The 24,776-nt window shown below is 35.3% G+C and overlaps 1 protein-coding gene across 1 annotated transcript in view; it reads left to right on the top strand.

Moving 5' to 3' along the window:
* rdgA (retinal degeneration A) overlaps nt 1–24,776 on the top strand; it is a gene marked incomplete in the record, with an annotated part of 666,123 nt that overhangs the window by 618,000 nt on the left and 23,347 nt on the right. The window contains 2 exon segments of the mRNA XM_081737830.1: nt 13,272–13,429; nt 21,481–21,644. Coding sequence (XP_081593956.1) covers nt 13,272–13,429; nt 21,481–21,644 — 322 coding nt within the window.

Below are 24,776 nucleotides of genomic sequence, written 5' to 3'. Positions count from 1 at the left end.
AAAAAGAATTACTCGTTTAAAACTTGGTGCTGATGATGACACTATTTGTTAGAAACTTTATAATAATAAAAAAAAAATGAACATTTGTTTAAGACTTAAAACTGAAGAATGTATTGATTTTGGGGGGAAAAGGTCGAATATATGCAACACTAATTTCTTTCAGCCATAATACGACACCAACAAAAAAGTGAATTAAAAAGTCAGATATTTAATTTCAGACGTCTTGGTAATCGTAGAATCGCACTGCAATGAATGCATCAATCTTCTTAACTAAAATAGTGGAAAGTAATTTTCCAGAATGTGAGGTGTTGTGCAGCTTGTTTCGCCTGAGATGAAAAGGGGTTTTCCGTTGAAACAGTATGGTCTACATCATATTAGTGGGGCTTAATTGGGTAAGTTTTTTTTTTTTTTTTTTTTTTTTTTTTTTTTTTTTTTTTTTTTTTGACAATTCAAGCTCACCTTTTCAAAATACTAAAAGTCTGATACTTTATTACTGCTGACTATGCAGCAATTTAATTGGAGTCAAAGTTATCTATTTTCAATCTACGGGTTTTTTACAGTAGTGACAAGAGTTGTCGGATTACCGGATTGTGATCAAAGAGTTCATTGTTCCAAAGAACGCTTTCGGGATTTATTTACTCGCACCCACTTGGAAGTATCAAACGATGCTATCGGGAAATATAGAACCTAATACTATGAAAATGTTTCAAGAAAATTGTAAATGGGATTCCGAGCCGGCTCTTGAAAGAGAGAGACATCAGTAAAAATTTAAAAAAAATTAGTAAGTTTTTTCGAGCTATTAGCCAGTTAAAGGTATTGATATCCGATGTTTTGAATGCAGACGTTGCATTCATATTCAGGGATTGTATTAAAGAGACCAGAGACGTTAGCATGTATATATGGTGACTATTTAGGTGCAGAGCTATGAATGGGGGCTTGTGATTGGCTGAGGGAAATGCTGGTTCCTGATTGGCTATTGTTGTAGCTCTGGCACTGGCGGATCTAGAAGGTAAAAACTGGGAAGGGGGGACAGTCAGAACCTGACGATGGTAGGTATATCGTGACTTTACTATAAACTTTCGAAAATATACAAATAATAGCTTAAATTATTTTTGCCTCTCAGAAACTAGGGAGGCCTAGGCACCCTGGCCTCGTACTTGATCTGCCACTGATTAAAAAGGGGAAAAAAAAAAAACACTGGAAAGTTACTCTTGTTAACCTTTTTTTTATTGTTATTCTTATCATTACCTTGAATTACTAGCCCGAAACAAGACTGCCACATAGGCATATGTTAGTGTATTTATTTTTTCAGTTACTCTATTATGTCATTCACGAAGTAATCACATTACTTCAAATCAGGGGTGTAGCCAGTAGGTTTATCTAGGAGGGGCCCGTCGTTTGTGAGGGGGGCAGCCACAATGTACAAAGCCAAAAAAAAAAAGTGTTACAACTAGTGATTTTGAGTCCTGAGAAAACCGGAAAATTTTGGTTTTCGTGGAAAACTAAAAACATTATTTTTTAGCTTTTTTTCCACATTCTTTTCCTTTTATTGCAGCAGCAGTATTATCTTCTGAGTTGTTTTTCGTGCTTTCTTTCTTAAAATACTTTAGTAAAGACATACTCGCCTTTTCCTGTGCACAAGATAAACATACTTTTCGGTGTGGATTACTGAAAAACCACTGTTGCCAAACAAGAGAAGTTCTTCTATGTGAAAGGAATTTGATACATTCCTGTTTTAAAAGTAACTTCAGTGGTCACGATACAAATTCTCGTATTGGCATAGATTGACAATTATTTTAAAATAGGCCTATAAAGAATATTTTCATGCTTCATTTTGGACATGATCTGCAAAGGAGCACTAGATCAACCAATTGTACCAGACGTGGTAGCAAGCTGTGCATGTAGTCATTCCTTACAAGAAGAGATACCATACTATTTTTCGATCGGTAATGATCAGTAAATAATTTACCGTAAATTATTAATAATATATAAAAATTTTGTTATTTTTAAATGACTGAAGCAAGGTAGTCTTACGATAATGTTTTACAAGCTGGTCATTTGGTGGGGCCAGGAAATCATTTGGGGGGCCTGGCCCCGAGGCTACATCCCTGCTTCAGATGTCGTTCCTTAAATTATGTATTATAAATTGTATCACTCATAACAACGTGACCTTTTACACCCACACCAGCCACTACTGACATTTCACAAATTGGGGTAACGTAACCCACATTACCTGGTGGGTAAATCAGTCTCTGTTAGTTAGCTTTTGTTTTAGGATAAAACAATAGTAGCTTGAAGGAAAAGAACATACTTAGAAATATACGAGGAGAAGTGAAAAAGTAAAGGGACTACCGCAATTTCTCGCACTAGGGTTTGGTAACACTGCTAGTATCTGGCGCTGAATTACTGCCGTCTGCAACACTTCTATGAAACGTGTCACTCTTATTCTCGCGTTAGTCGTTGGAGTGTAGCAGATCGTTAAACATGGCAGCTCCATTGTCGATCTGCACCAAGAGGAAATTATTCATCGAATGCAAGCACAGTGTGGTGACAGCTGTTTATCTTGAATCAAGATCTACGAATGGATTGAGCGTTTCAAACAAGGAAGAACTTCTTTATGTGACGAGGAAAGATCGGGCAGGCCACCGACGTCAACGACTGAGGACAGTTTGATTCGTCTGTTTTCCATCACCATACCTTCAACGACTTTCAAAGTAGACAAATTCGCCAATATTTTACATATCAGTCATGGTTCAGCGCATTCCACTGAAGGAAACGCTCAGGGAAAGATGATTTGCAGCCGATACAGAAGTAACTGATGCGGTGCAAGATTGGTTACAGGTGCAACCGAAAAACTTTTCTTCCGACGGAATCAAAAAACTTGTGAAACATTGAGAAAAGTGCGTTGAAGTCCAGGGAGATTATGTAGAAAAATAATGTAGAAAACTATTATATACATGTAGAAAAATAATGTATGTTTCAGTTTTCTATCATTAGAATAAATGTACTTTTTCTCAAGTCCCTTTACTTTTTGACTTCTTCTCGTAGAATATAGTATATTTCGAGTGGTTAAAAGAGAGAATTCACAGGAAGACATTTTTAAAGTTATATTTTCTAAGAATCGACTTTTCTTCATGACTGAACACATTCTATCCTAAGGACTATTAACAATTTGTTTTAAGCGTATACATATTAAGGTACTATGCTAGATATTACTATACAACAGGCAAATTGCATGAAAAAAATGAAATCTTTAAGTTTTACGTCCCACGGTTATGCCGGTTAGGCTAAAGGAGACGGTGATGATGAGAGATAAGTGAAATGGTGGAATGAAGAAAGTGGGAGGAAACGTGATAACCCCGAGAAAACCACAAGCATGGTGTTTGTCCACCACAAAGTCCACACGGCGCGAGCTGGGATCGAACCAGGGACCCCAAGCACCGAAGGTGAACGCTCTACCACTGAGCCACCGCGCTCCCTGCAAATTGAATTCGTAAAATAAGCAAACAGCATTATCATTCTAGAACTCTTTACTTATAAAACACTACAATGATTAACACGTTATCTGAAAAATGTAAGAAAATGAACTTCCATTAGTTCACACTGAATAGAAGTATCAAAATAAGAATTTTACGAAAACTAAAAATGTATCAAAAGATTGCGATCTTGGCCAATAATTAGCTTTTTGGATCAGGGCCCACAAAATTTTTGAACTGCCCCTAAATCGAGTTTTCGTATTTTCTACGGAAATAAGCACATCGTACTCACAAGGAAAGGACATGAACCTGTCATCCGGGCATCTGAACCAAACCTAGTCCATTCGATAAACATAAAGATATGTTCATGCACAAAAAAATAGGTGCCATGGACAACGGAGTAAGTCTCTGGAACCCATTAACCCTGTTAGTATAAAGAAAATCGTAGACTCGCAGTGAAATAGCTATTGCATCAACACTGTTCATTGGAAAGTCATGGTTTATAGTTCATTCGCTTCAGCATAAAACACGCTTTCCAGAGATGCTATGTATTGGGCCCATATCGTACTTGGACAGGGAAAATTGGGAGAATTCCCTCTAGAAATCCCTCCCATCAACTTTAGACCCCTCTGGAGTGGTTCTGGGTAAAAGGATACAATCCAAATGCATCTCAAAAAAATACTATAGGGGATAAGAAATGTATATACCAAGTTTTGTATTGATAGCCTGAATAGGTATGAGGGGAAAGCGTGTATTGGTATACAAACTTTTCCCTCATATATATTCCGTCTATCAGTACAAAACTTGGGACCCCTATACTACGTTTTGAGCTACATTTGTTTTGTGTGCTTTTACCCGGGGCCACTCTAGAGGGGGACAAAGTTGATGGGAGGGATTTCTGGAGGGGATTTTCCCGACATTCTTCCAATTTTCCCTGTTCAAGTACGTTAGGGGCCCAATACATAACACCTCTGGAAAGCTTGTTTCATGCTGAAGAGAATGAACCATAAACCATAACTTTCCAATGAACAGTGTTGATGCAATAGCTATTAGAATGCGAGTCTACGATTTTTTTTTTATACTAACAGGGTTAATGGGACCCAGGCGCTTACTCCGTTGTCCATGACACCTAATTTTTTCTGCATGAACATATCTTCGTTACGTATATCGAATGGACTAGGTTTGATTCAGATGTCCGGATGATAGGTTCATGTCCGTTCTTTGTGAGTTAAATGATGGTTTGGGTTTGGCTAACCTGTATGTAATTCTCCAGATATAAGGCGTACAAGAAAATTTTTGATTGAAATATATTAGATCTTATGATCCAAAAATACACATTCGTTACCCAGATCTATTATTACACATTAAATACACATTCTTACTACTGGCACCTTCAGTCTCCTCTCAAGTACGTAATAGATTTTTTCGTGGGGAATGATGGGTAGGGGAACACGCGGAGAATTATTGACAGGGAAGACGGCAGCAGGGGAACTTTCATTGTTGAACCGTTAAAATATTCAAACTTCAATTCAATTTTTATATATGTATATATTGTAGCACTGCTAGTTTTTGCTGACGAATGTACAAAAGTGAAACAAGTGGTCGTAGTTTGAGGGAAATTTCCCTAATCTAGGGAATTTTGATAGATAAATTTAGCAAGAAAGGGAAAAAAGGATATTTCGATAAAACGTGAAAACCCAGGGAAATTCTCGCGCAGACAAATTGACCAATGTAAATGTTTAAACTTTTCTTTAAATCTGATTTAAACTATTCGTTGAGCAAAACAGTATGTTTATAGTTAAAAAATATTAACGTGTACCAGTTTCGCCAACTATCCACTTTGGCTTCGTCAAACAATATTTGGCTTCGTCACAAGAAAAAGAAAAAAAGATAGTGTCTGATGAAGCCAAAGTGAATAGATGGCGAAACTGTCACACGTTAATATTCTTTTACGATAAATGTATTGTTTTGCTCACTGAATAGTCTAAATCAGATTTAAATCTGTTAAAACCAAAGCTTGTACTGTACAACGGAAACTTTTCTTTGTTCAGAAATGAACTAATACAATAGCAGTATAAAGCCAAAGAAATAGAAGCAAACAACAGATGTAGTTGGCACTTCCTTTAATCAGGGGCGGATCCAGGACTGACATCTGGGGAGGGGGTTGTCATACCGCTACTTTTAAGGGCTCCAAACTTTAGGATGGGTTATATATATATATATATATATATATAAAATAAGAAAGTTTCCTGTTCTGGGGGGGAGCGATTGCCCCCCCCCCCTGGATCCGCCCCTGCCTTTAATATAACTCAATCTTGTCACATAACTTCAGTCGTAGGAATTAGACATTCAACAAACTAGAGAAAATTTGATAAGAAAAGGGAAAATTTTGTGTGTATCATTCGAGGGAAGTTTTCTTCAGGCAACCTACGAACACTGAATCATACTTTAAAAAAAAATAAATAAATAAAGGACTTTACTGTTAATGAATTACTTTCAACGTACTTTTTCTCTCTGTTAACAAACTATCTCATTTAATTAACTGTTCCAGTTTGTAAGATCTAAAGCTATGATTTCACCCAACGTCTAAAGAGACAGTAAGAGGTAACAAGATAACTTTTGACATATAGGATGTCCGGAATGGGACTCACGGTTTTTAAAAATGTATAGTTTTAATATAGTCAGAAATACAGAAAGAAAAAAAAATCATATTGAAGGAAAACTCAAAAAGTTTTGTTCAGCAAATTTTCATACTTGAACAACTACCGGTAACGACGCTAGTGTCGCCGATAAATAGAAATGGCGTCGGCAGTCGAAAAGGCGCAATGCGTGTAGGGTGTGATGTTATCTCCTAGGACTTCTTCCTGTGAGGGTATGTGAAAGACCTTGTGTATTCTGGTGAAAAGGTGAGTAACCTTGATGAACTGAAGAGCCGTATTAGGAATGCGATTGCTTCAGTAACACCTCAGATGTTACAGAATACGTGGAGAGAGAGATTGAGTTCAGGCTAGATATTGTAAGAGAAATGGAGTTCACCTGAAGTTACACTGAGACAAAATGACTTGTAAGTAAGGCCAAATAAACTTTTTGAGTTCTCCTTTAAAATACATGTTTTTTTTCTTCTGTATCTCTGACCATATTAAAACTATACACTTTTAAAAACCGTCAGTCCTATTCCGGACACCCTGTATATTAACTTATAATTCGTTTTTCGCTTTTGTGACGTCCATTTCCCAAGCGCTTATTTGTTTTTGTTCTTAAGTCTTCATGTCTGGCCTTTCTTCTAGATGTTTAGCTATTCAATTCTTATTAGTGGCTCTTATATCTTCACATATTCTTACTATTGTACAAACTTACTGCGTCTATACCTTTTTTTGACCTTTAGATCGTCATAGTACTCTTTCTTTAAGTTGTCCTAGTTTATTTATCAATCTATCAGAAACTATAAAAAATAAATGAAAACAACCAGCGGCTGAATGTGACTCGAATTAACTCGAATGTGACTCGCCAACTGCAAAATTGATTTTAACAATTGGAAAACTGATTTAGGTGGCCCTTCTGATGGTAACGTTTCCCAAAGTTGTAACTGTTGATAACCATAAATAATAAAGTTACAACACAATAAAAATTTGAGGAGTATGAATCCAGGATTAATATCTGCAAATGTACTTGAGCAGTCTATTGGAAATTTTGGTTACGTTATGCATTCTAAATACGCTATTCATAAGCGTTATTATCAATGTTATAAGCGTTGTTGGCCACTCGATATATATATAAAAAAAAATGCACTATGTCAAATTATTACGTATACAGGATGACTGCAAAACGGTGAACAAAAATATATATGTCTAATACAAAACATGTATCTAATACATAGTAATGTTGAAAACTTTTAAGAGTAATTTGGGCAGACACATTGCTCTAGCCATGATCGACATACTGCAAAATACAGGATGTTTCAAAAAGAACTTTACAACTTTGAAAACTCATATTTATTTATTTATTTATTTATTTATTTAGCCTACAGATATGATTGTGGTGTCATTTTGTAGCAAAATGTATATATATTTTTTTTTAAACCTTATACCTAAAGAGGTTCAATTTGGCTTCCGTTGGTGACTTTGTAAGACTATTCACAAAGATTTGTCTCACTTGCTCTACAACTCCTTCAGAAGTACGAGGACGACTGAAGATTTGTTGTGTCTTATCGAACGTCCAGTTTCAATAAAACACTTATGCCGCTGATAAATAGTAGGCCTACTGGAACAATTTTTACCATACTTTGTACGAAAATTGCGTTGCACAGTTGTCTCTGACTTTGGATTCTTCAAACCAAAACACACAGCTAGCACGCTTGGGACCAGTAAAGGAAGCAGTATTTGCTTAAACCGCCGCTAGCGCTTGCGGTCGCTTGTTTCTAAATTAGTGTATTACGTGAGTCAAAACTTGATGTATTTTGCTATAAAAAGACACCAATACCATATGTGTAAGATAAATGAATAAAACAATATGAGTTTCCAAAGTTGTGCAGCCCTTTTTGATACTCTTGTACGTTTGGAAAATTGATGAAAGTAAGTTGAAGATAATTATCCTAAATTCAAATGCAAAAAATATGTAGATTAACTAAACAGTGTTGTCAGAATATAAAATTATCTTCCAGTACGCGCCTTTGGTGCGGGAGGCCCAAGTTCGATTTCTGGTGGGAGTTAATGCAGTTAGAATCCTACGTTTAAGCTGTAGATCCATGTCTTATATAACCTCGGTGCTAAAAAAGAACGATAAATTCCAATCAAACAACAACAACTATAAAATCACCGTTTAGTGGTTTTGTAAAGAATATTCTGAACGGAACAGTTTTCCAAACTTATTACAATACTCTTCTCATATCAAAACATTACAACGCAAATCAAAGAATATAGATGTTGGACTAAACAACATTGTTGTCGAATCATTAGACCAGAAAGAACGATTTAAAAACTACAGCACTTTTCCTAATATCCGTGGTCAGGTAGTTGGTATACTAAACTTTATTGCGGTACTTGAGAGCTCGAATCTTATATATCCATTTTCTACGTTTGGTTTTGTCGTTTGAGATAAACATTATTGGAAAAACAGTATGCAACTCTATACGCATGCAGTATATCGTCAAATATTAATGCTTTGGAAAATGTTACACTTTCAAAGGAGTAACCTAAATTGATTTAAATTAAAATAATAATAATAATAATAATAATAACAGTTGGAAAGCATTCATTGTAAGATAAAATGTGGTATTTAGAGTTTCGTCGAATGAAGGAAGAAGATACTAGGCATAGAACTAAGACCCACTACCCCCCTATTCCTGTTGCTGATAAAGTGTATTCTACGAATGGTGTCTAGACAAATACGATTCACTATAAAAAGCACGTCTTTCAGTCACCATTTTTATTTTCGTACTTATTATATTTCTTGGATGAGCGTGTAAAGGGAGGAATCTCCAAAGCTTAATTTTGAGATAAGTGGAATTTAAAGATGGCACTCCAAAACGCAGGAAATCGCAATTTTCCATGAAATACAGAGTCAAGTTCCTCCATAACCAGTGTCGATATGAGATACCATTCTGTCGATACTCTATCACATCTGTGCGAAAGAATATTGGTTTTCTTTGTTGATAACTCAATTTTTACAATTTCAGAGATACGTGTCTTCACATACTCACCCTAGATTTATTCTAATTTTAGTTACTTTTAACGGTTCTGTTCTTTCTAATTTATTCTAATTCTAAAGAGTTTTCTAATTTATTCCTTGTGGTCGTGTACAGTGTAGTCGCTAATAGTCTCGCCTTTAGTGCGAGAAATCCCAGGTTCGATTCCTGGTGGGGACACTTGGTCGAAAAAGTGTAACAATCTTTTCAGACCGGCCATCTTGAGTGAGATTTTTCCAAGGTTTTTCTCATTTAAGACAGGCAATCGCCAGATTGGTACCAATTGTACAGTTCCCAGGCAGCTTTCTTCTTTCCCCCCTTCCCCGGATAGTGTACTCACGCATGGACGTCGTCTCTCATTTGTGACGGGCTTAAGGCAATATATGCCAGTTATGTCTAGAAATATAAATAAATAAATGAATCTAATTTGTTCCTAATTTTTCTTTGCATAAATGGGTTACCAGCTAGTCCCATCCGTGAGTACATGCCCTGTGCACTCATTTATAAAAGTGGGTCGTTTTTATTCCTGATAATGATATATGTGTAAGGCCTCCAAATAAATAAACGAAGCACTTCTTTCCTTCATTCAATTAATATGTATGGTCCATATTTTTATCTCAGTGTCTTCTGTTCGCATCTTATAGAATAATTTTGTCTCTTTTTATTTGCATTAATAGTTTCTCTTTCGTATTCTTCTTTCGAAACTAGTTTGTAAATTTGAAATGAGAGTATGTTGGACAGATATGGTATTCAAGAACTTGCAAAAATAAGTAAGTTTCGGATCTATAAGAATGAAAACCGAATTTCAGATTTTTTAAAATGCATATTTTGAATATAAATTGTGATTTAAAATTAGTTAGAAAAAAAATCTTTTATTTTCTTTCTGAAGATCGTGTTAGTGCAGTGATTATTTCAAAACTATAATCTAGTGTGAAATAAGTCTTCGAGTAATCTACCGTGCAAAAATTTATTTTCGTGTTAAACAGTGATCATATGATACTGTATCATGTATCAAATGAGCGGTTTGCTTAATTCTGTGTCCCGTATTTTGACGTACTGATATTTTTCTAGCAACTCAACTCAACAGAACCACTTATCAAATAGGGGGCATGATATCGTGACGAGGATAATGATTATAACCTTCAAAACAAGTTTTAACTTCTGAACTACTAGTAATGTATTTCATTAATTATTAGTAAAGTTCAGTGTTTCGAGAACGGGAATTGTCTCACAGTATTCATATTTGATGTCAATATCCGGGTTCGATTCCCGGTGGAGACACTCGGTCGAAAAAGTGTAAAAGTTTTTATAGGCCAGCCATCCTGAATGAGGTTTTCCTGGGTTTTCCTTATTCACACCAGGCAAATGCCAGAGTGGTACCTCACTTATAGGTTCCAGGCCGCTTCCTTCCCTTTCCCTGGATAGTGTGCTCGCCGAGGGACGTCATCCCTCAAACGTGACGGAGTAAATGGCCACAGACACCAAAAGCCCAGAAATCTAAATCCTAAATTCCCTTGATGTCAATATGCGAATTTTTTACCTGGGCTATCTAATTGGGAACATGGTTAATATAATAACTTTAAAACCATTATTTATGTTAAAAATGAGATTTTCTGGCGTTGATAAAAAGGAACTTACTCCTAATCCCCTGAAATAATCACTGCATTTTTGTAAAATTGAATCAAAGGAAGGGAAGTTTCTTTTTATAGGTGTTTCAAGAAAGTATAGATTCATTCTAGGAGTATCTTTTTAATTGTCACTTTTAACGTTTATTTAAAATATGAAAGTTATAAAATTTCGATCTTTTTGAGCGAATTTTTGCAAATTTTATATAATGTGTGTGTGTGTATAACAATTTTATTTTTAAATATTTAGTTCGCCGTATCTTTGATTTAAGGTAGGTTTAATGGAGGCTGGCTAATGAAGTCTTTGAACCAATGGTACAAATATTTTTACATTTCTGACATCATTCTCAACACTTTTTCAAATGTTGAGGTGATTATCATCTAACGTAAATGATTAACATCCCGAGTTTTCGTATTACAGACTTTAAATTATATATATATATATATATATATATATATATATATATATATATATATATATATATATATATATATATATATATATTATTATTATTATTATTATTATTATTATTATTATTATTATTATTATTATTGTATGAGAGACTAAATGGGGTTGAGGCCAGATAGCTGTCCACAACTCTCCTTTTATTTGGAGAGGCTTGTTATTGGTTTGATCTTGAGTTTAGCGTCCCTTTCAGCAGCGAGGTTACATGAGACGGGACCTACAGCTTAACATGGGATCCGAACCACATGAGCTTCCGCTGGGAATCGAACCCGGGTCTTCCACGCCAAGGTTTGTTATTGGTGTTGACTTATATCTGGAGTTATCAGTTCACCTTTCCAGTGGCATAAATATTCACTTCGTCGCAGACAACTTCCTTCAGACAAGTAACTTTTGCATAGTCATAATAACTGTCCTACGTTTGATTTTTAATTTACATAATCATAAACTTAGTGACTGTACATGATATTCATTGGTGAGAAAGTGCACCATTTATCTGCAATACAATTGTCACCATCATCTTTCAGTTCAACATCCCACTATCATCCCTGGTAATACTCTCCAGGTATCGAAAACTAGATACCTGTTCTATTTTCTCCCCTCCTACTTCTCTATTTGATACCGACCGCTTCGTTCCCATCACCATGGCTTTTGTCTTTTTCACATTTATTTTCATCTCACTATGGAAGGGGTCGGTGTCAAATATAAAAGTAGGAGGGAAGGAAACAGAACAGGTGACTAGTTTTCGATACCTGGGTAGTATTGTTAATGATGATATAATGTGTGAACGTGAAATAAAAGCAAAGATAGGAATGGCGGAAGAAGCCATTAAAATAAAGAAAAGACTATTTTGTGGAACCTTGAAAAAGAGTTGAGAAAAAGATTTATAAAGTGCTTCGTGTGTAGTACTGTGCTGCATGGGTCAGAAACATGGACAATACGCAAAAATGATTAAAAATGACTAGAAGCTTTCGAAATGTGTGTGTGGAGAAGAATGGAAACAGTTAGCTGGGTGGAGTGGAAAACAAATGAGAGAGTATTAAAAATGGAGAGAGAGAAAAGAAAACTTTCAGATGTTATTAAGAAGAGGAACTGGTTGGGACATTGGATAAGAAGGAATTGTACTATGCTAGAGGGTAGGGTGGCAGGAAAGAGAGGGAAAGGGCGAAGGGGACTACAATTAATGGACAATATAGGAACAGAAATATAGTACGTGAAGATGAATAGGCTAGCGAAGGACCGTGGAGCATGGAAGCTTCTCAGTTGCAACAAGTGACTTGCCAATACTGGCAGAGTACTGATGATGATGATGATGATATTATTATTATTAATAATAATAATAATAATAATAATAATAATAATAATAATAATAATAATAATCACTAGAATTCTAATTCACGAATTGCTTTTTAGAAGAATTAGAAGGGAAAATATGTGAAACAAATTTTTTAAACATTAACCTGTTAAACATTTAAAAAAATGCAGTTGTATCTATAATAAAATATTTGCTAAAAGGAAGGAAGGACGTATATATTCGGAAAAACCATACTCGTAGTCTTACAGCCATTCCTCTTGAAAATGAAATGAAATGAAATCTTTGAGTTTTACGTCCCACGGTTATGCCGGTTAGGCTAAAGGAGACGGTGATGATGATTAATGAATGAAATGGTGGAATGAAGAAAGTGGGAGGAAACGGGAGAAAACCCATGCACATGGTGTTTGTCCACCACAAAGTTCACTTGGCGGGGGCTGGGATCGAACCCGGGACCCCAAGCACCAGAGGTGAACGCTCTACCACTGAGCCACCGCGGCCCCTCCATTCCTCTTGAGCATATAAAAGTAGTATCTTTATTCGGACGAATCAGAGTAAAATACAACCATTGGGTTCTAGACTTCATAGCAATAGCAATCCTAACATCATATTGGCGATCTACCAAAGTACTAACTAAATAGCACAGATTGTCGTGACAATCCATAGCACGCACAAAAAGAAAATTGACTAACCTTGTTTCTTTTCTGCATAGTTAAAGGAACTCCATTCTCAGGGTTACTCCCTGCTGACAATTGACTCTTCTGGCCGGACGGCCTTGCATTATGGATCTCGCTATGGACACAAAGACATCATCAAGTACCTGATAGCTTGCGCTCCAACCACTATACTCAACATGGTTGATAACGACAAGTAAGCGAAAGAGAGACAAAAATTTGAAGCAATTAATAAAATAATTAAATAGGGATTCGCCATCTTATGCTTTTGTGTCAGTGTTTTCTTTTGCTGTAGGTAGATAGATACAAAAAGGTGTTCCGCGACGTTACGTTAGAATTTTAGCCGATAGATTTTTCACTTCAGTTTAAGAAAAAAAAAACAAAGATTAACTTTGCTGAGAGACGTTTAGTTTAGTACTTGCAACTGAATCACGTTCGGACTAGTTGCCTCATTACCCACAACATATATGGTGATTGACATTAGGTAATAAAGATTCTAATGTTTGAAAACTTTTCATACATATTTTGAGGAACCATGTACCCTTGTCAGCAGATATAATTGTTTATCTCCTTTGTCCTGTTTAAACCTTTAATAATACAAATTCGAAATCTTCACTACTGTCCATATTAATTTTGGGGGGATAACATAAATATAATGAAATGTATCGGACGTAATGAGAAAATACATCATCTCGTATTTACAAATGCTATTAAACAAACTAATAATAATAATAATAATAATAAAAATAAGAGTTATTTGTCAGTCGGCATATGCATCAATAATGGTTATAACCAGAACTATATTCAACATTTTTGTCGCCCCCTTATGCCCTTAGACTTCAGAAAATTTTACTCTCCCCCTCCCAACCGTATTTCTTTGTACTCAGTTATATGTAGGCAACACAAAAAAGCTGACATGATAATTTATGCTGGCAGTCAATAAGCAATAACCTTTTTTTTCCCACATACCGTACTTCAAGCTCGATTTTTTAAATATGCTGCCCCTGGAAAATTGACGCCTTGAGTGTGGGCCCCTATTGATTCGTGTATACAATACAAACCTAAATATAACCATGCTATCATTTTACAATCAGTTTAAGAGCTTTGGTTTAAAATAGGCTATAAATGCTTTTCTGTGTATCTCGAAACTAATAGAGATTTTTTTTTTTTTTGGAATAAATTGAACTAAATCCAATGTTAACGACAGATACGTTAATGCAGTGTACACTAGAAGCACTATACTTCAGTGTAAACGACAGATACATTAACGCAGCTGTACCACTAGAAGTACAATAGTTCAATGTAAACAACACAGGCGTTAATGCAGCTGTACCGATGGACGCTTCATGGGTCAAGAATAGATTTTATACTGGAGTTTTCAAAATCGAACTATTCTGCCATTTTTGTTTGAAAAAAAAAATCATAGACAGCAGATATACTGTATAACGGAAAGTGTTTATTGCCCATATTAAATCGAAACTTTAATCCATATTAGCTGTAACCATTGCAGCTGCCCCTTAAACATGAAGTCGATTCGAGTTCTTAGTGACACGACGACTAGGCGTTTCTCAGGAAAGTTTAAGTTCACCTTTTGTTTTTTATTTATGACGTGAAAAATTTGTCTGCAGAATCTCTTGAATGTGTCTCAGAACACCATATATGGTTAAAATTACTAATTGCTTAATATGATCTAACAATTGCATGCAAATATGAAGTTTCAGCTCAATAATAGCTTTGTTAAGTTTGTGGTGAAACTAACATCCTAATGCTGATAAATGCAATGATATTTTGATATTTAGTTAATTTGATTAAATATGTTTGAATATTGTTAACTCTTTATATAAGGTAAAAAACAATAAATTTACTAATAGGATGTGGTAATGTTCTTTCATATTAGAATGTAGATACTATTGAATAGGTTTACTAAAAATTAGCATGTTAAATTTTTGGTCGAGCAGTGTTTAAAATGGTTCAGTAATATTAAGAAATTGATATAATACTTTATTTATTTAGTTAGGTTTGGAACCTGTCGTGCGAGAATTCAGTATTCAGTCTGCATTGTTGAAAACTTTCTCAAAAGTTAAATTTTTGCATATTAATAATTTATTGAGAAATTTAACAGCTTTATAAGAATTTGCGGTTTGACACTAACATTTGCACGTATGTGTTTAATATAATTGCTAAATTATCACCATAACATTTTTTTTCGGAAACTAACATATAGTAAAATGAAAGAAACTATCTCGTGAAGTTCTTGTGTATTTAATTTAAATATGAAATATTAATAAAAAAAATGCAAGCGTTGTATCGAAATTTCGACGAATGAATTAAAGTAGATGAAATAAATTTAATTATGTATAAATCAAAATACAAGAATTTAACGAAACCATTAAAGGTATTATACACTTAAGAGCCTGACATACTAAAAATAATACAAAATTTATCATTTTTCTTTTACTTGTTTATTCAATAAGTGAAAAGAGATAATGAAATGCAACTTACCACAGTCATAGATAATGTTATTCTACAACAGAAAATATGAACCTGAAGAATTTTCAGTGTTGCCAGAATAAGTTAAGGCAGCGACTAGAAGAACGATCTTAACTGCATTTGATTACGTATCGCGTTGTTTCAGTATACTGTGGACTACTTTTTAAATAATAGTTTTATTTAGTTTGTAATAAACAAAATAGTTTTAACATATAGTTATTAAAATTAAATATTATTGCTATTTAAAAAGTAGTTCACATGATATCAAAACAACATGATACATAATCAAATGCAGTTCGCTGCCTTAACTTAGATTTTGGGGAATTGTTATTCTGGCAACACTGTAATTTCTATGAGTGGCAACATTGAAAATTCTTCAGGTTTATATTTTCTGATGCAGAATAACATTATTTATGATTATGGCAAGTTGCATTTCATTATCTGCTTTCACTTACGAATAAACAAACAAAAGAAAAAAGGGTAAATTTTGTATTATTTTTTTAGTATGGCTGGCTCCTAAGCTTTCAAGCTTCGAACAGCTCGTTGACAGAATGTAGAAAGAAAGATTCGGTGATGTATCACTATCAGCTATTTTGGATGGTATAACGAAAGAAAATGTAGTGAAGACAATATTGGATAAAACACTAGAAATAGAGTAATACGACCTAGATAAAGCTGTAAGTCTTGAAAATTCTTTATTTAAAGCGTTTAACATGTTTGTATCCTAACATTATAAATAGTGGACAGTGATAGAATACTAGAGGGACAAATCCGGTTCTTTCTTCAACACATTCTGTTGACAAGTCGATTGAGGTTGAAAGCTAAGTGTGAGTACTTATTAGTGGCTGCGGTGTATTTGTGTTCTAAAAATCATGTAAGTATCTTTTATATTAACAACATTATTTAAAGTTTAAGAACTCGAATCCAATATAAAGGCTCAATTTGATTAAGAATGGTTAAACCGATTTTTTTGTACTTTTCGTGCACAAATATATCGTATATGAATAAGTGGAAACTGTTTTTTATCGAATCTCGGGTTTAGAGATAATTTTCACAGCTTGAAATAGATCTTGTCAAGATTAATACCAAAATTTGACATTGTTTTACTTGAAGTAGGTATCATGTGTTCGGGTTCTAGTGTATTAGGTTGGAAGATTTATCATTTGAAAGCTTAGAGAAGAAACATTGACCTTAAACATTATTATAAATTATTGTAGCACAGGAAACGTAAAGACAAAAACCAGGATTATGGAAGTTATAGATGATATTTGTTTAAAGTAACTATATGATTGAAAAATCCGCTTATTTATTTTTATTATAGTGACTGATAGATTTTACCTGATTTACATATAATGATAGTGTTGTACCTGAATATTTAAAATGATGTTACAAAAAGTTCCTTGCAATTAAATGCATGCTGAGAAATAGTATACATATTCACATTCCTTTTTTTTTTTTTTTTTTTGCATGCTTTATATTCACTTTTTGTCGCACTTTATAAAATTTGTAATGTTTTTTATGAATTTGCCATGAAAAATATTTGAATGCAAACGCACAATAGTTTGCAATACATCTCATTGATGTTGTTTCATAAACTTCACTTGCAATTAATGGCCTGATTATAGTTTGTAGAAAATGTGTAGATTATCATGATATGCTCGAAGATCACAAAATCCTGGTGTGAATTTCGACTGTCTTCTGTTGTCTTGCAGTGTGAAAATGAGATAGACCTGAATCTGCCCCAAAATATAATCGTGATCCTTTTTCTTGACTTTGTTTTTAAATTTATTTATCTTTTAGTAAGGAGATTAAAATTATATTAAGAAATATTTGGAGTGAGAGGTTAGCTACGTTGGACAATTGAATGAGCGTAATATAGTAATACTCAAAGGAAAGCGAAAAAAGAATAGGCTCTCTGGTAAAGTTCAAACATAGTGCGATGTTGTTTAACTTACAACATTTATTACTCAGTATCTTTTTCTTCAATATTTCTGGTGAAATATTTGGCTTTTGCGAAACACCATTGTTCCTTTTTCTCGCCCTCATCTCTTTTCGAAAACTAGAGATAATATTGTGATACATTTCCGAAGTAATTCTGATCATTCTTATGAACCATAATTAAAATAATTTGCTGCACTGATTAATAACAGAAAAACTGCTGTCTTCTTCCATGACACTCTTTGTCTATCTACTCAATTTAGAACAATTTGACATACGAAAGATTGTTCGCTGTATATCCGACAATTTTTATTCGGTGCTGCCACCTGGCGTATCATGCTGGAACTACGAGTTTGTTGGCGGGAGTAATGTTGTGTCTAACCTTGCAGTTGCGTGAGTGTTATCCAATGACGTCGAAAATCAACCGATAATGGTAGGGTTACGTAACTGTATTTTCCATGGTAAGTTTTCGTATGTACGCATTGTGAAACAGTGTCGGGAGAATAGATTAACACTCGGGGTGACTACTGCGAAAGCTATTGTGGCCCGTTACACACAACAAGCTCCCCTTGCGAAACATTCACCCAAGAAAACCAGTAAGAGAAGGGGTGTAAGCAAAGTGACATCCGTACTGCTAAGGGGAATCCGTCGATTGGCGTGTAAAGAAAATCCCTCGACAAAACGTGATATGGGCCACAGATTCCATCTCACTCCGTGAACTACGAACAAAATAATTCACAAGAGCCTCAGGTTAAAGTATGTGCGAAAGGCCCGTGTACACCACTTACTACCGCGTCACATTGCCGAACGTAAGATGAACTGCAGGATCCATATAAAAAGTATCTGTCGAGTTTCAAATGTAAGAAAGTTGTCACAGTGGATGAATCATATGTCCATCTCACTTCTGGTGGTCACATTCGGGCGATCACAAACCATGACAATGACGGCAAGTGGCGCAGCAACTTTGTTCGTCAGTGCAGGGAAAGTTTTCCTCGCAGCTTTATAGTTGTTCCGGGATTCGGATATGAGGGTAAGTTGCTGATACGCAGGGTGGGCAGTGTATGCAAGATACTTCCAAGAATCCATTCTGATAACTATCTATCGGAGAAACATCCCACAATTGTATGGAATGGATGCGAACCAGATGATGATTCATATAGACAAGGCTTCGAATCATACCGCTAGAACATCACTACGTTTTAATCAGGAAATGAAAGAGGAATTAGGAATTCGTGTCATTCCATTTGAAGATGTTCCTGTGAAAAGCCAAAATGCCAGTCCAATGGATTCCTCTGTCGGACTCTTAAAACGACGTCTTCAACATCGTTGCTCGCGCACTCTGGATGGTCTCTGGATAGCTTGCAGGGAGGAGTGGGACAAAATTCCCCCTGGGCCGGAGCTTGCTGCAATGAAAACTTGAGATGCCATGTGATAGTCCACAATACTGGGGGCCCAATAAAACATGATCGGTGGTGGCGGCGCGGTATCTCTTTAAGGTGAGTCGGTGACCCGTCAAAATGGTCAGATATAAAGCGAACAACTTTGTGTAGGTAATGCTGCTCAGTGGAGATTCTTGATTCGAAAATCATCCTTCCTCCCACAGTATATCGTACATTGAGTACAGTATTTCCATATTAGTCTATATTTACAATAATATATTTATTGTATACTGCATACAATTACCACATGAGCTCTGAATCGTCTAAATTTGTGTAACTTCTCTGTAACGGACATCTTTCATTTACTGACACCGAATTATGCCCCATCTGTATCCATCGTCAGAGGTTTCATTGATTAAACTTCAAAGAAGAAAGAATAACAATGCGTTAGAACTTACGTCTATTCACAAATTCATAAAAATAAAAATTTAAATCTTTAGTGAAATAATAATCATAGATTTATCAGTACTCAGCCATAAAAACAACGCTTTAAAATTGATGGTTAATCAATACAAAGATATGAAAAAAACAGAAGTTTAATGATTAAAAAACAAGACAGCTTACATTTTAATATTTAAAAAAAACTTATATTTCTTCTTTGATTGTATTCAGCATGACAAAATAAGCGCTCACACAAAGTTTGGCTACTTGATCGCAAGTGATTTGACAGATAAATGCATTTAACACTTTCGTATCCTAATTGAGCTATAGACAGAGCTATACGTTCTTTTTATTACAGTTAAATGGGCTTTCTTGTAGTCGTATGCTATGCATGGATGCACCCGAAGGAAGGAAAGTAATAGAAGGATATTTTGGAAATTTCCCGAAAAATGTTCTTGCTTCTAATTTATTCGGCTGTTACTTGATAGCTCTTGTCAATGGAAAAATTTATAGCATATTTTATTATGTCACAGAAATATATTGTAAGTCTCGTATTGATAACTCTTATAGCACCTGAGAGAAAAATGTAGAAATTTCACATTATTTTCCCTATTTTTGTGCAAATTGTCCAAGTAGAGTAAGGGAAAGATGAATGACTGTAAGTATGGCTTCTGACATCAAAATATCAAATACAGCAATTAGGCAGTTGTTAATACAATGATTAGTTTTCAAATATGAAAAAAAAAAATCGTTCCACAGAAGCAATATACAGTACAAAACTAAGAACACAAAACAATTTCGGTAAATTTTCAAAATATCCGTCTATTACTTGCTTTCCGTTTTATTGTCACGGACGATCATCAATATCATTGTATCACGCTTTTGTCCGTGATTGTACTTTTAGCTCAATATTCTTCGAAGGACATTCAACAGACAGCGGAAGAAAATGGTGGATATTTCAAAACTAAATTGTGATTAATTAATGAATTCTTTATCTGTAAAACTGATATGTAATTCTGTCTTTGAAATCGTTGCTAAGCACTGAAGTCAGCTACTTTTCGCAAGTCAAAGTGTAAGATCTTGCATTGACAAATATGATGAGAAGTGAATTTATAGGTACACGTAATTATATATTCCACCACGAATACAGGAAGTTCCATAACCTCTGCTCGAGTCGAGCATCAAAACTACTTGGCTTTTGCAAAGCCAAGGTAGTAGCGACAAAGACTTACTAGAAGGAACACCTTGCTACAGAGTTTACATCAATAATCTGAAGGTATGTATTTGTTTCATATTTGTCAATGCCTAGTCGTAATTCAGTGCTTGGAAAGTTTCAAATAGACACAACTAAACTAAAAATCACACACATTAAAAACATTCCCCCATAAATCCTATTCTTTCATTTCAATAGAAAAGATTAACCATGAATATTGGTGTACGAAATTATCGATGTCTAGATTACTAAGGAAGTTGGTTATTGCTATGATTCCTCTTGCGTACGTCCCGTTCTATGTAAATCATAGATAACACATAGTGTAACCGCGTTATTTCCAGACATTGAATATGCTAGAAGAAAGTTCAGTGAAATGCAATACAAATAAGGTATAGTTCATACCTATATTCCAGTTAGAACATGAAATAGTCAAATGTATTTTGTTCTAAATTAATTGTGATAGTGATGCCAAAATTTTCATGAGCACTTATTTTGGCATGCTAAATACAATTAAAACAGAAAAATTGGTACCTGTCCACATCGGAACGTTTGCTTTCGAAATTCTTACAATCACTCCTATGCTTTAAGATGACTGTTACAAATGTAGCTTTGAACCATTTTAACTTATTTACAATTTCATAATCTGAAACTCAAAACTATTGATAATAATCCTGTTCTTCAGTTCAGGCTTTTAATACCGTAACTTAAGTTGCACTTTGTTGTTATATGTGTTAATATTTTATTTATTGTTCTTCCTGTCATTATTAAAAACAAAGTGCATTTCAGGGGCCAGACAGCACTCCATAATGCAGCTGCGCATAGGCAACGCACCATCTGTTGTATGCTAGTAGCAGGAGGGGCTTCTTTAACCATTTCAGATTACGAGGGAAAAACACCACGTCATTTGGCCTTGCAGGCTGAAGATCATGAATTAGCTGCATATCTCGAGAGTAAGTAATATGAATTGTCCTGGTGCAATTTCATCTGGTTAGTGTCTGCTTAAAACAGTATGAGGATGACATAATGTTCTTGATAACATCAGCGTTGAGTTTTGCGTTGCTGACAACGCGACGTAGTTGTAGTTTTTCTCCCTGTAACAAAATTCAACCATAACCATGAAACCGCATGGATTACTTTCGGTTCACTGACTAATGAAATTGCTTTGTCCTGTTGCATCGACATTTCTGTATGTATTTGCTCGACACAGTCAGTCAAATATATCCACGCCTTGTTTACTGTGACTACAAACTTCCAGTGACCTCCCACCAGGTAACGCTCATACAGTTGATTTGCTGTTACACTACATGGCTGGCGTTTAGCGCATGAACATTCGACTTATGGATGACCTTGAGACTTCTATTTTTTGAATAGCGTGATGGGTGGTCGATTGGGACACAGGAAACCGGATGGCCATAGCACACTGTTTCGGTGGATTCTCCGACGCCGTCAGTATCTGAATTTCGCACAACACCGGTGGTGTTAGTTTGACTGGAGTCCGTTTCGGGTGTGTCATAGTCGGTGGCACACAGTTCGGGAACATCGCGCTGCATATAGTTGCACTATGGCATTCACAATTAAGCGTTCAATAATAAATATGTGTTCATGGCACTGTTTAACTATGTTCAATCAACTTCAAGTCTGCATCTGTAGTACCATAATATAGCTTTCCCAGATTCAATTTACTTTTGATGCCATTTGATTTCGCGCAACGCGACTACTTTGCTAGCAGGCAATTTTCACGTTCTGTGTTGCCCAGTGTGCCGTACCATGCCATTTCATTTCCTCTAAATGTAAGTCTAGCAGCCTTTGTGTGTATATATGTATATGTGTGGTGCGTGTGTGGAAGCGGTGGACAGGAGATAACCACAAACATCGCCGATCCTGCAGTGTGAACACCACATGATGACGTACATGCCCATGTAATTGTGATCACGCGTACAACGTCATCCACAGTACTAGATCGCTTCTGGAAAACAGTAACCGGAATGGACTTGTCTGTATCGGTGATTTGACGGTGTCTACTGAATGTTGAACTGGCAACACGCATATTTGAGTGTCGACATGTCTTAATTCAGAACCACAAACGCCTCAGCCTACAATGGGAGGTGAAACCATGGCTTGCTGGCATCCTGAGCAGCAGACGGTTGTGTTTGCGGTGGAGTTCTGTTGCAACTTGTCTTACAGCAATAGCTGTATACGCATTAAACAGTATCGTAGTGAGCACAATCTCCCAGTCATTATCAGACGTCATAGTGGCCAATTTCTTTCATACTTAAAGACGAATGTTATAAGTGAAAACGAAATTTAAAAAGAGTGTGATTTTGTTATGCTGTTCATACAAAATGCATCCTTGGCTTGTTTATTCTTCAATATAATTATGTACATGAATGCATACAGAGTCACTCAAAAAATGTGTACACACTTGAACGAAGGCAAAATTTCAATTGTGTTAAGGAAATACTAACCTTGAACTCCATTGAAGCATCTGTATTTTTAATTTATCTGTAGATGTTTCAAAGACTATTTGTCATCATCATCAGTACGTGACAATTGTGTTAATGCTGAATTTAATTTTACATTATAAGTTTAATATACATTACAACTAGTGTCAATTACCCACTTTGCTGGGTTAAAATAAGAAAAATTAATATGTTCCGTTAATCAGTCATTTTTTACTGTTACTGAAGCGCTCTCTGATAGACGATTTTTTTTGTTTGTTTTAAAAATTAAATATTACTATTGTGGGCTGAATTTGGACTTCAACGACATTGAAAGTGTCACTGTTCTCCTCAGCGACCCCGAAACTATGAATTCGACACTAATATCGATCATTTTTAAATATCTCTCCTTCCTCTAAGTTGAACCGCCAAAACGAAGCGATGAAAACTATCCCAGGGCGGATCTCATCTATGTTGAAAATTTGATGTAACTGTAAACTAATAAAACTAGAATATACTGATGTTAGCAACAAAAGCTACTGTGAACTAATAAAAGCAGAATATACTGATGTTAGCAACAAAAGCTACTGTGAACTAATAAAAGCAGAATATACTGATGTTAGCAACAAAAGCTACTGTGAACTAATAAAAGCAGAATATACTGATGTTAGCAACAAAAGCTACTGTGAACTAATAAAAGCAGAATATACTGATGTTAGCAACAAAAGCTACTGTGAACTAATAAAAGCAGAATATACTGATGTTAGCAACAAAAGCTACTGTGAACTAATAAAAGCAGAATATACTGATGTTAGCAACAAAAGCTACTGTGAACTAATAAAAGCAGAATAAACTAATGTTAGCAACAGAAGCTACTGTGAACTAATAAAAGCAGAATATACTGGTGTCAGGAACGGAAGCTACTGTGAACTAATAAATGCGTATTCCAAGTGGTAATGAAATTCGATGTGTTCTGCAAGGATTTTTTGAACGTATAAAACGGATGCGGGACTGTTAAGAGATGCAAAGTCTTCATTAAAATACAATGAAGGAAACAAGGATACATGTTAAAAACTTGGTGGTTTTGATTTGAATTAAGCGTCTCTGTCAGTACCGAGGGTATATGAGACGAAGGCCTACAGCTTAACGTGGAATTCTGTTTCAAACTCACACCTCCATTGACATTGAACTTCAGCGTCATTTTCAGACTTCAAATACTACCTTAAAATGGACTGATGTTTCTCAAATGTCAAGTGTGCGGCGACCATTTTGTATCCCTATTATACCTCGTTCGTCATATGTTATAGTCATGAGAGTACCGACATCAATTAAGGAAACTCCACACTATATATTGGAATGAATGAAATTCATCTTCGAAAAAAATACGCTGATACCGTCTATAAAATTCTGTATACTGTAAAACCTGCCAAATTGGCCACTCTCTAAGCTAGTCACCTGCTCATCTTGGCCTGGTTAATCCTGAACTTGCATTATCCCCAATGACATTCGTTACTTATTACTCTGTAAGTTAACCACCTGCTCATCTTGGCCTGGTTCGCCTTGAACCCGCATTAACCCCATAAGACATTCGTTCCTTATTACTCTGTAAGTTGGTCATCTGTCTATCTTGGAAGTTGGCCGCAT

This window comes from Thermobia domestica, chromosome 14, assembly GCF_964235325.1.
Source record: "Thermobia domestica chromosome 14, izTheDome1.hap1.1, whole genome shotgun sequence".
NCBI lineage: Eukaryota > Metazoa > Arthropoda > Insecta > Zygentoma > Lepismatidae > Thermobia > Thermobia domestica.
The sequence above is the reverse complement of the archived record's forward strand: the minus strand, read 5'-3'. Positions and strand labels throughout refer to the sequence as shown.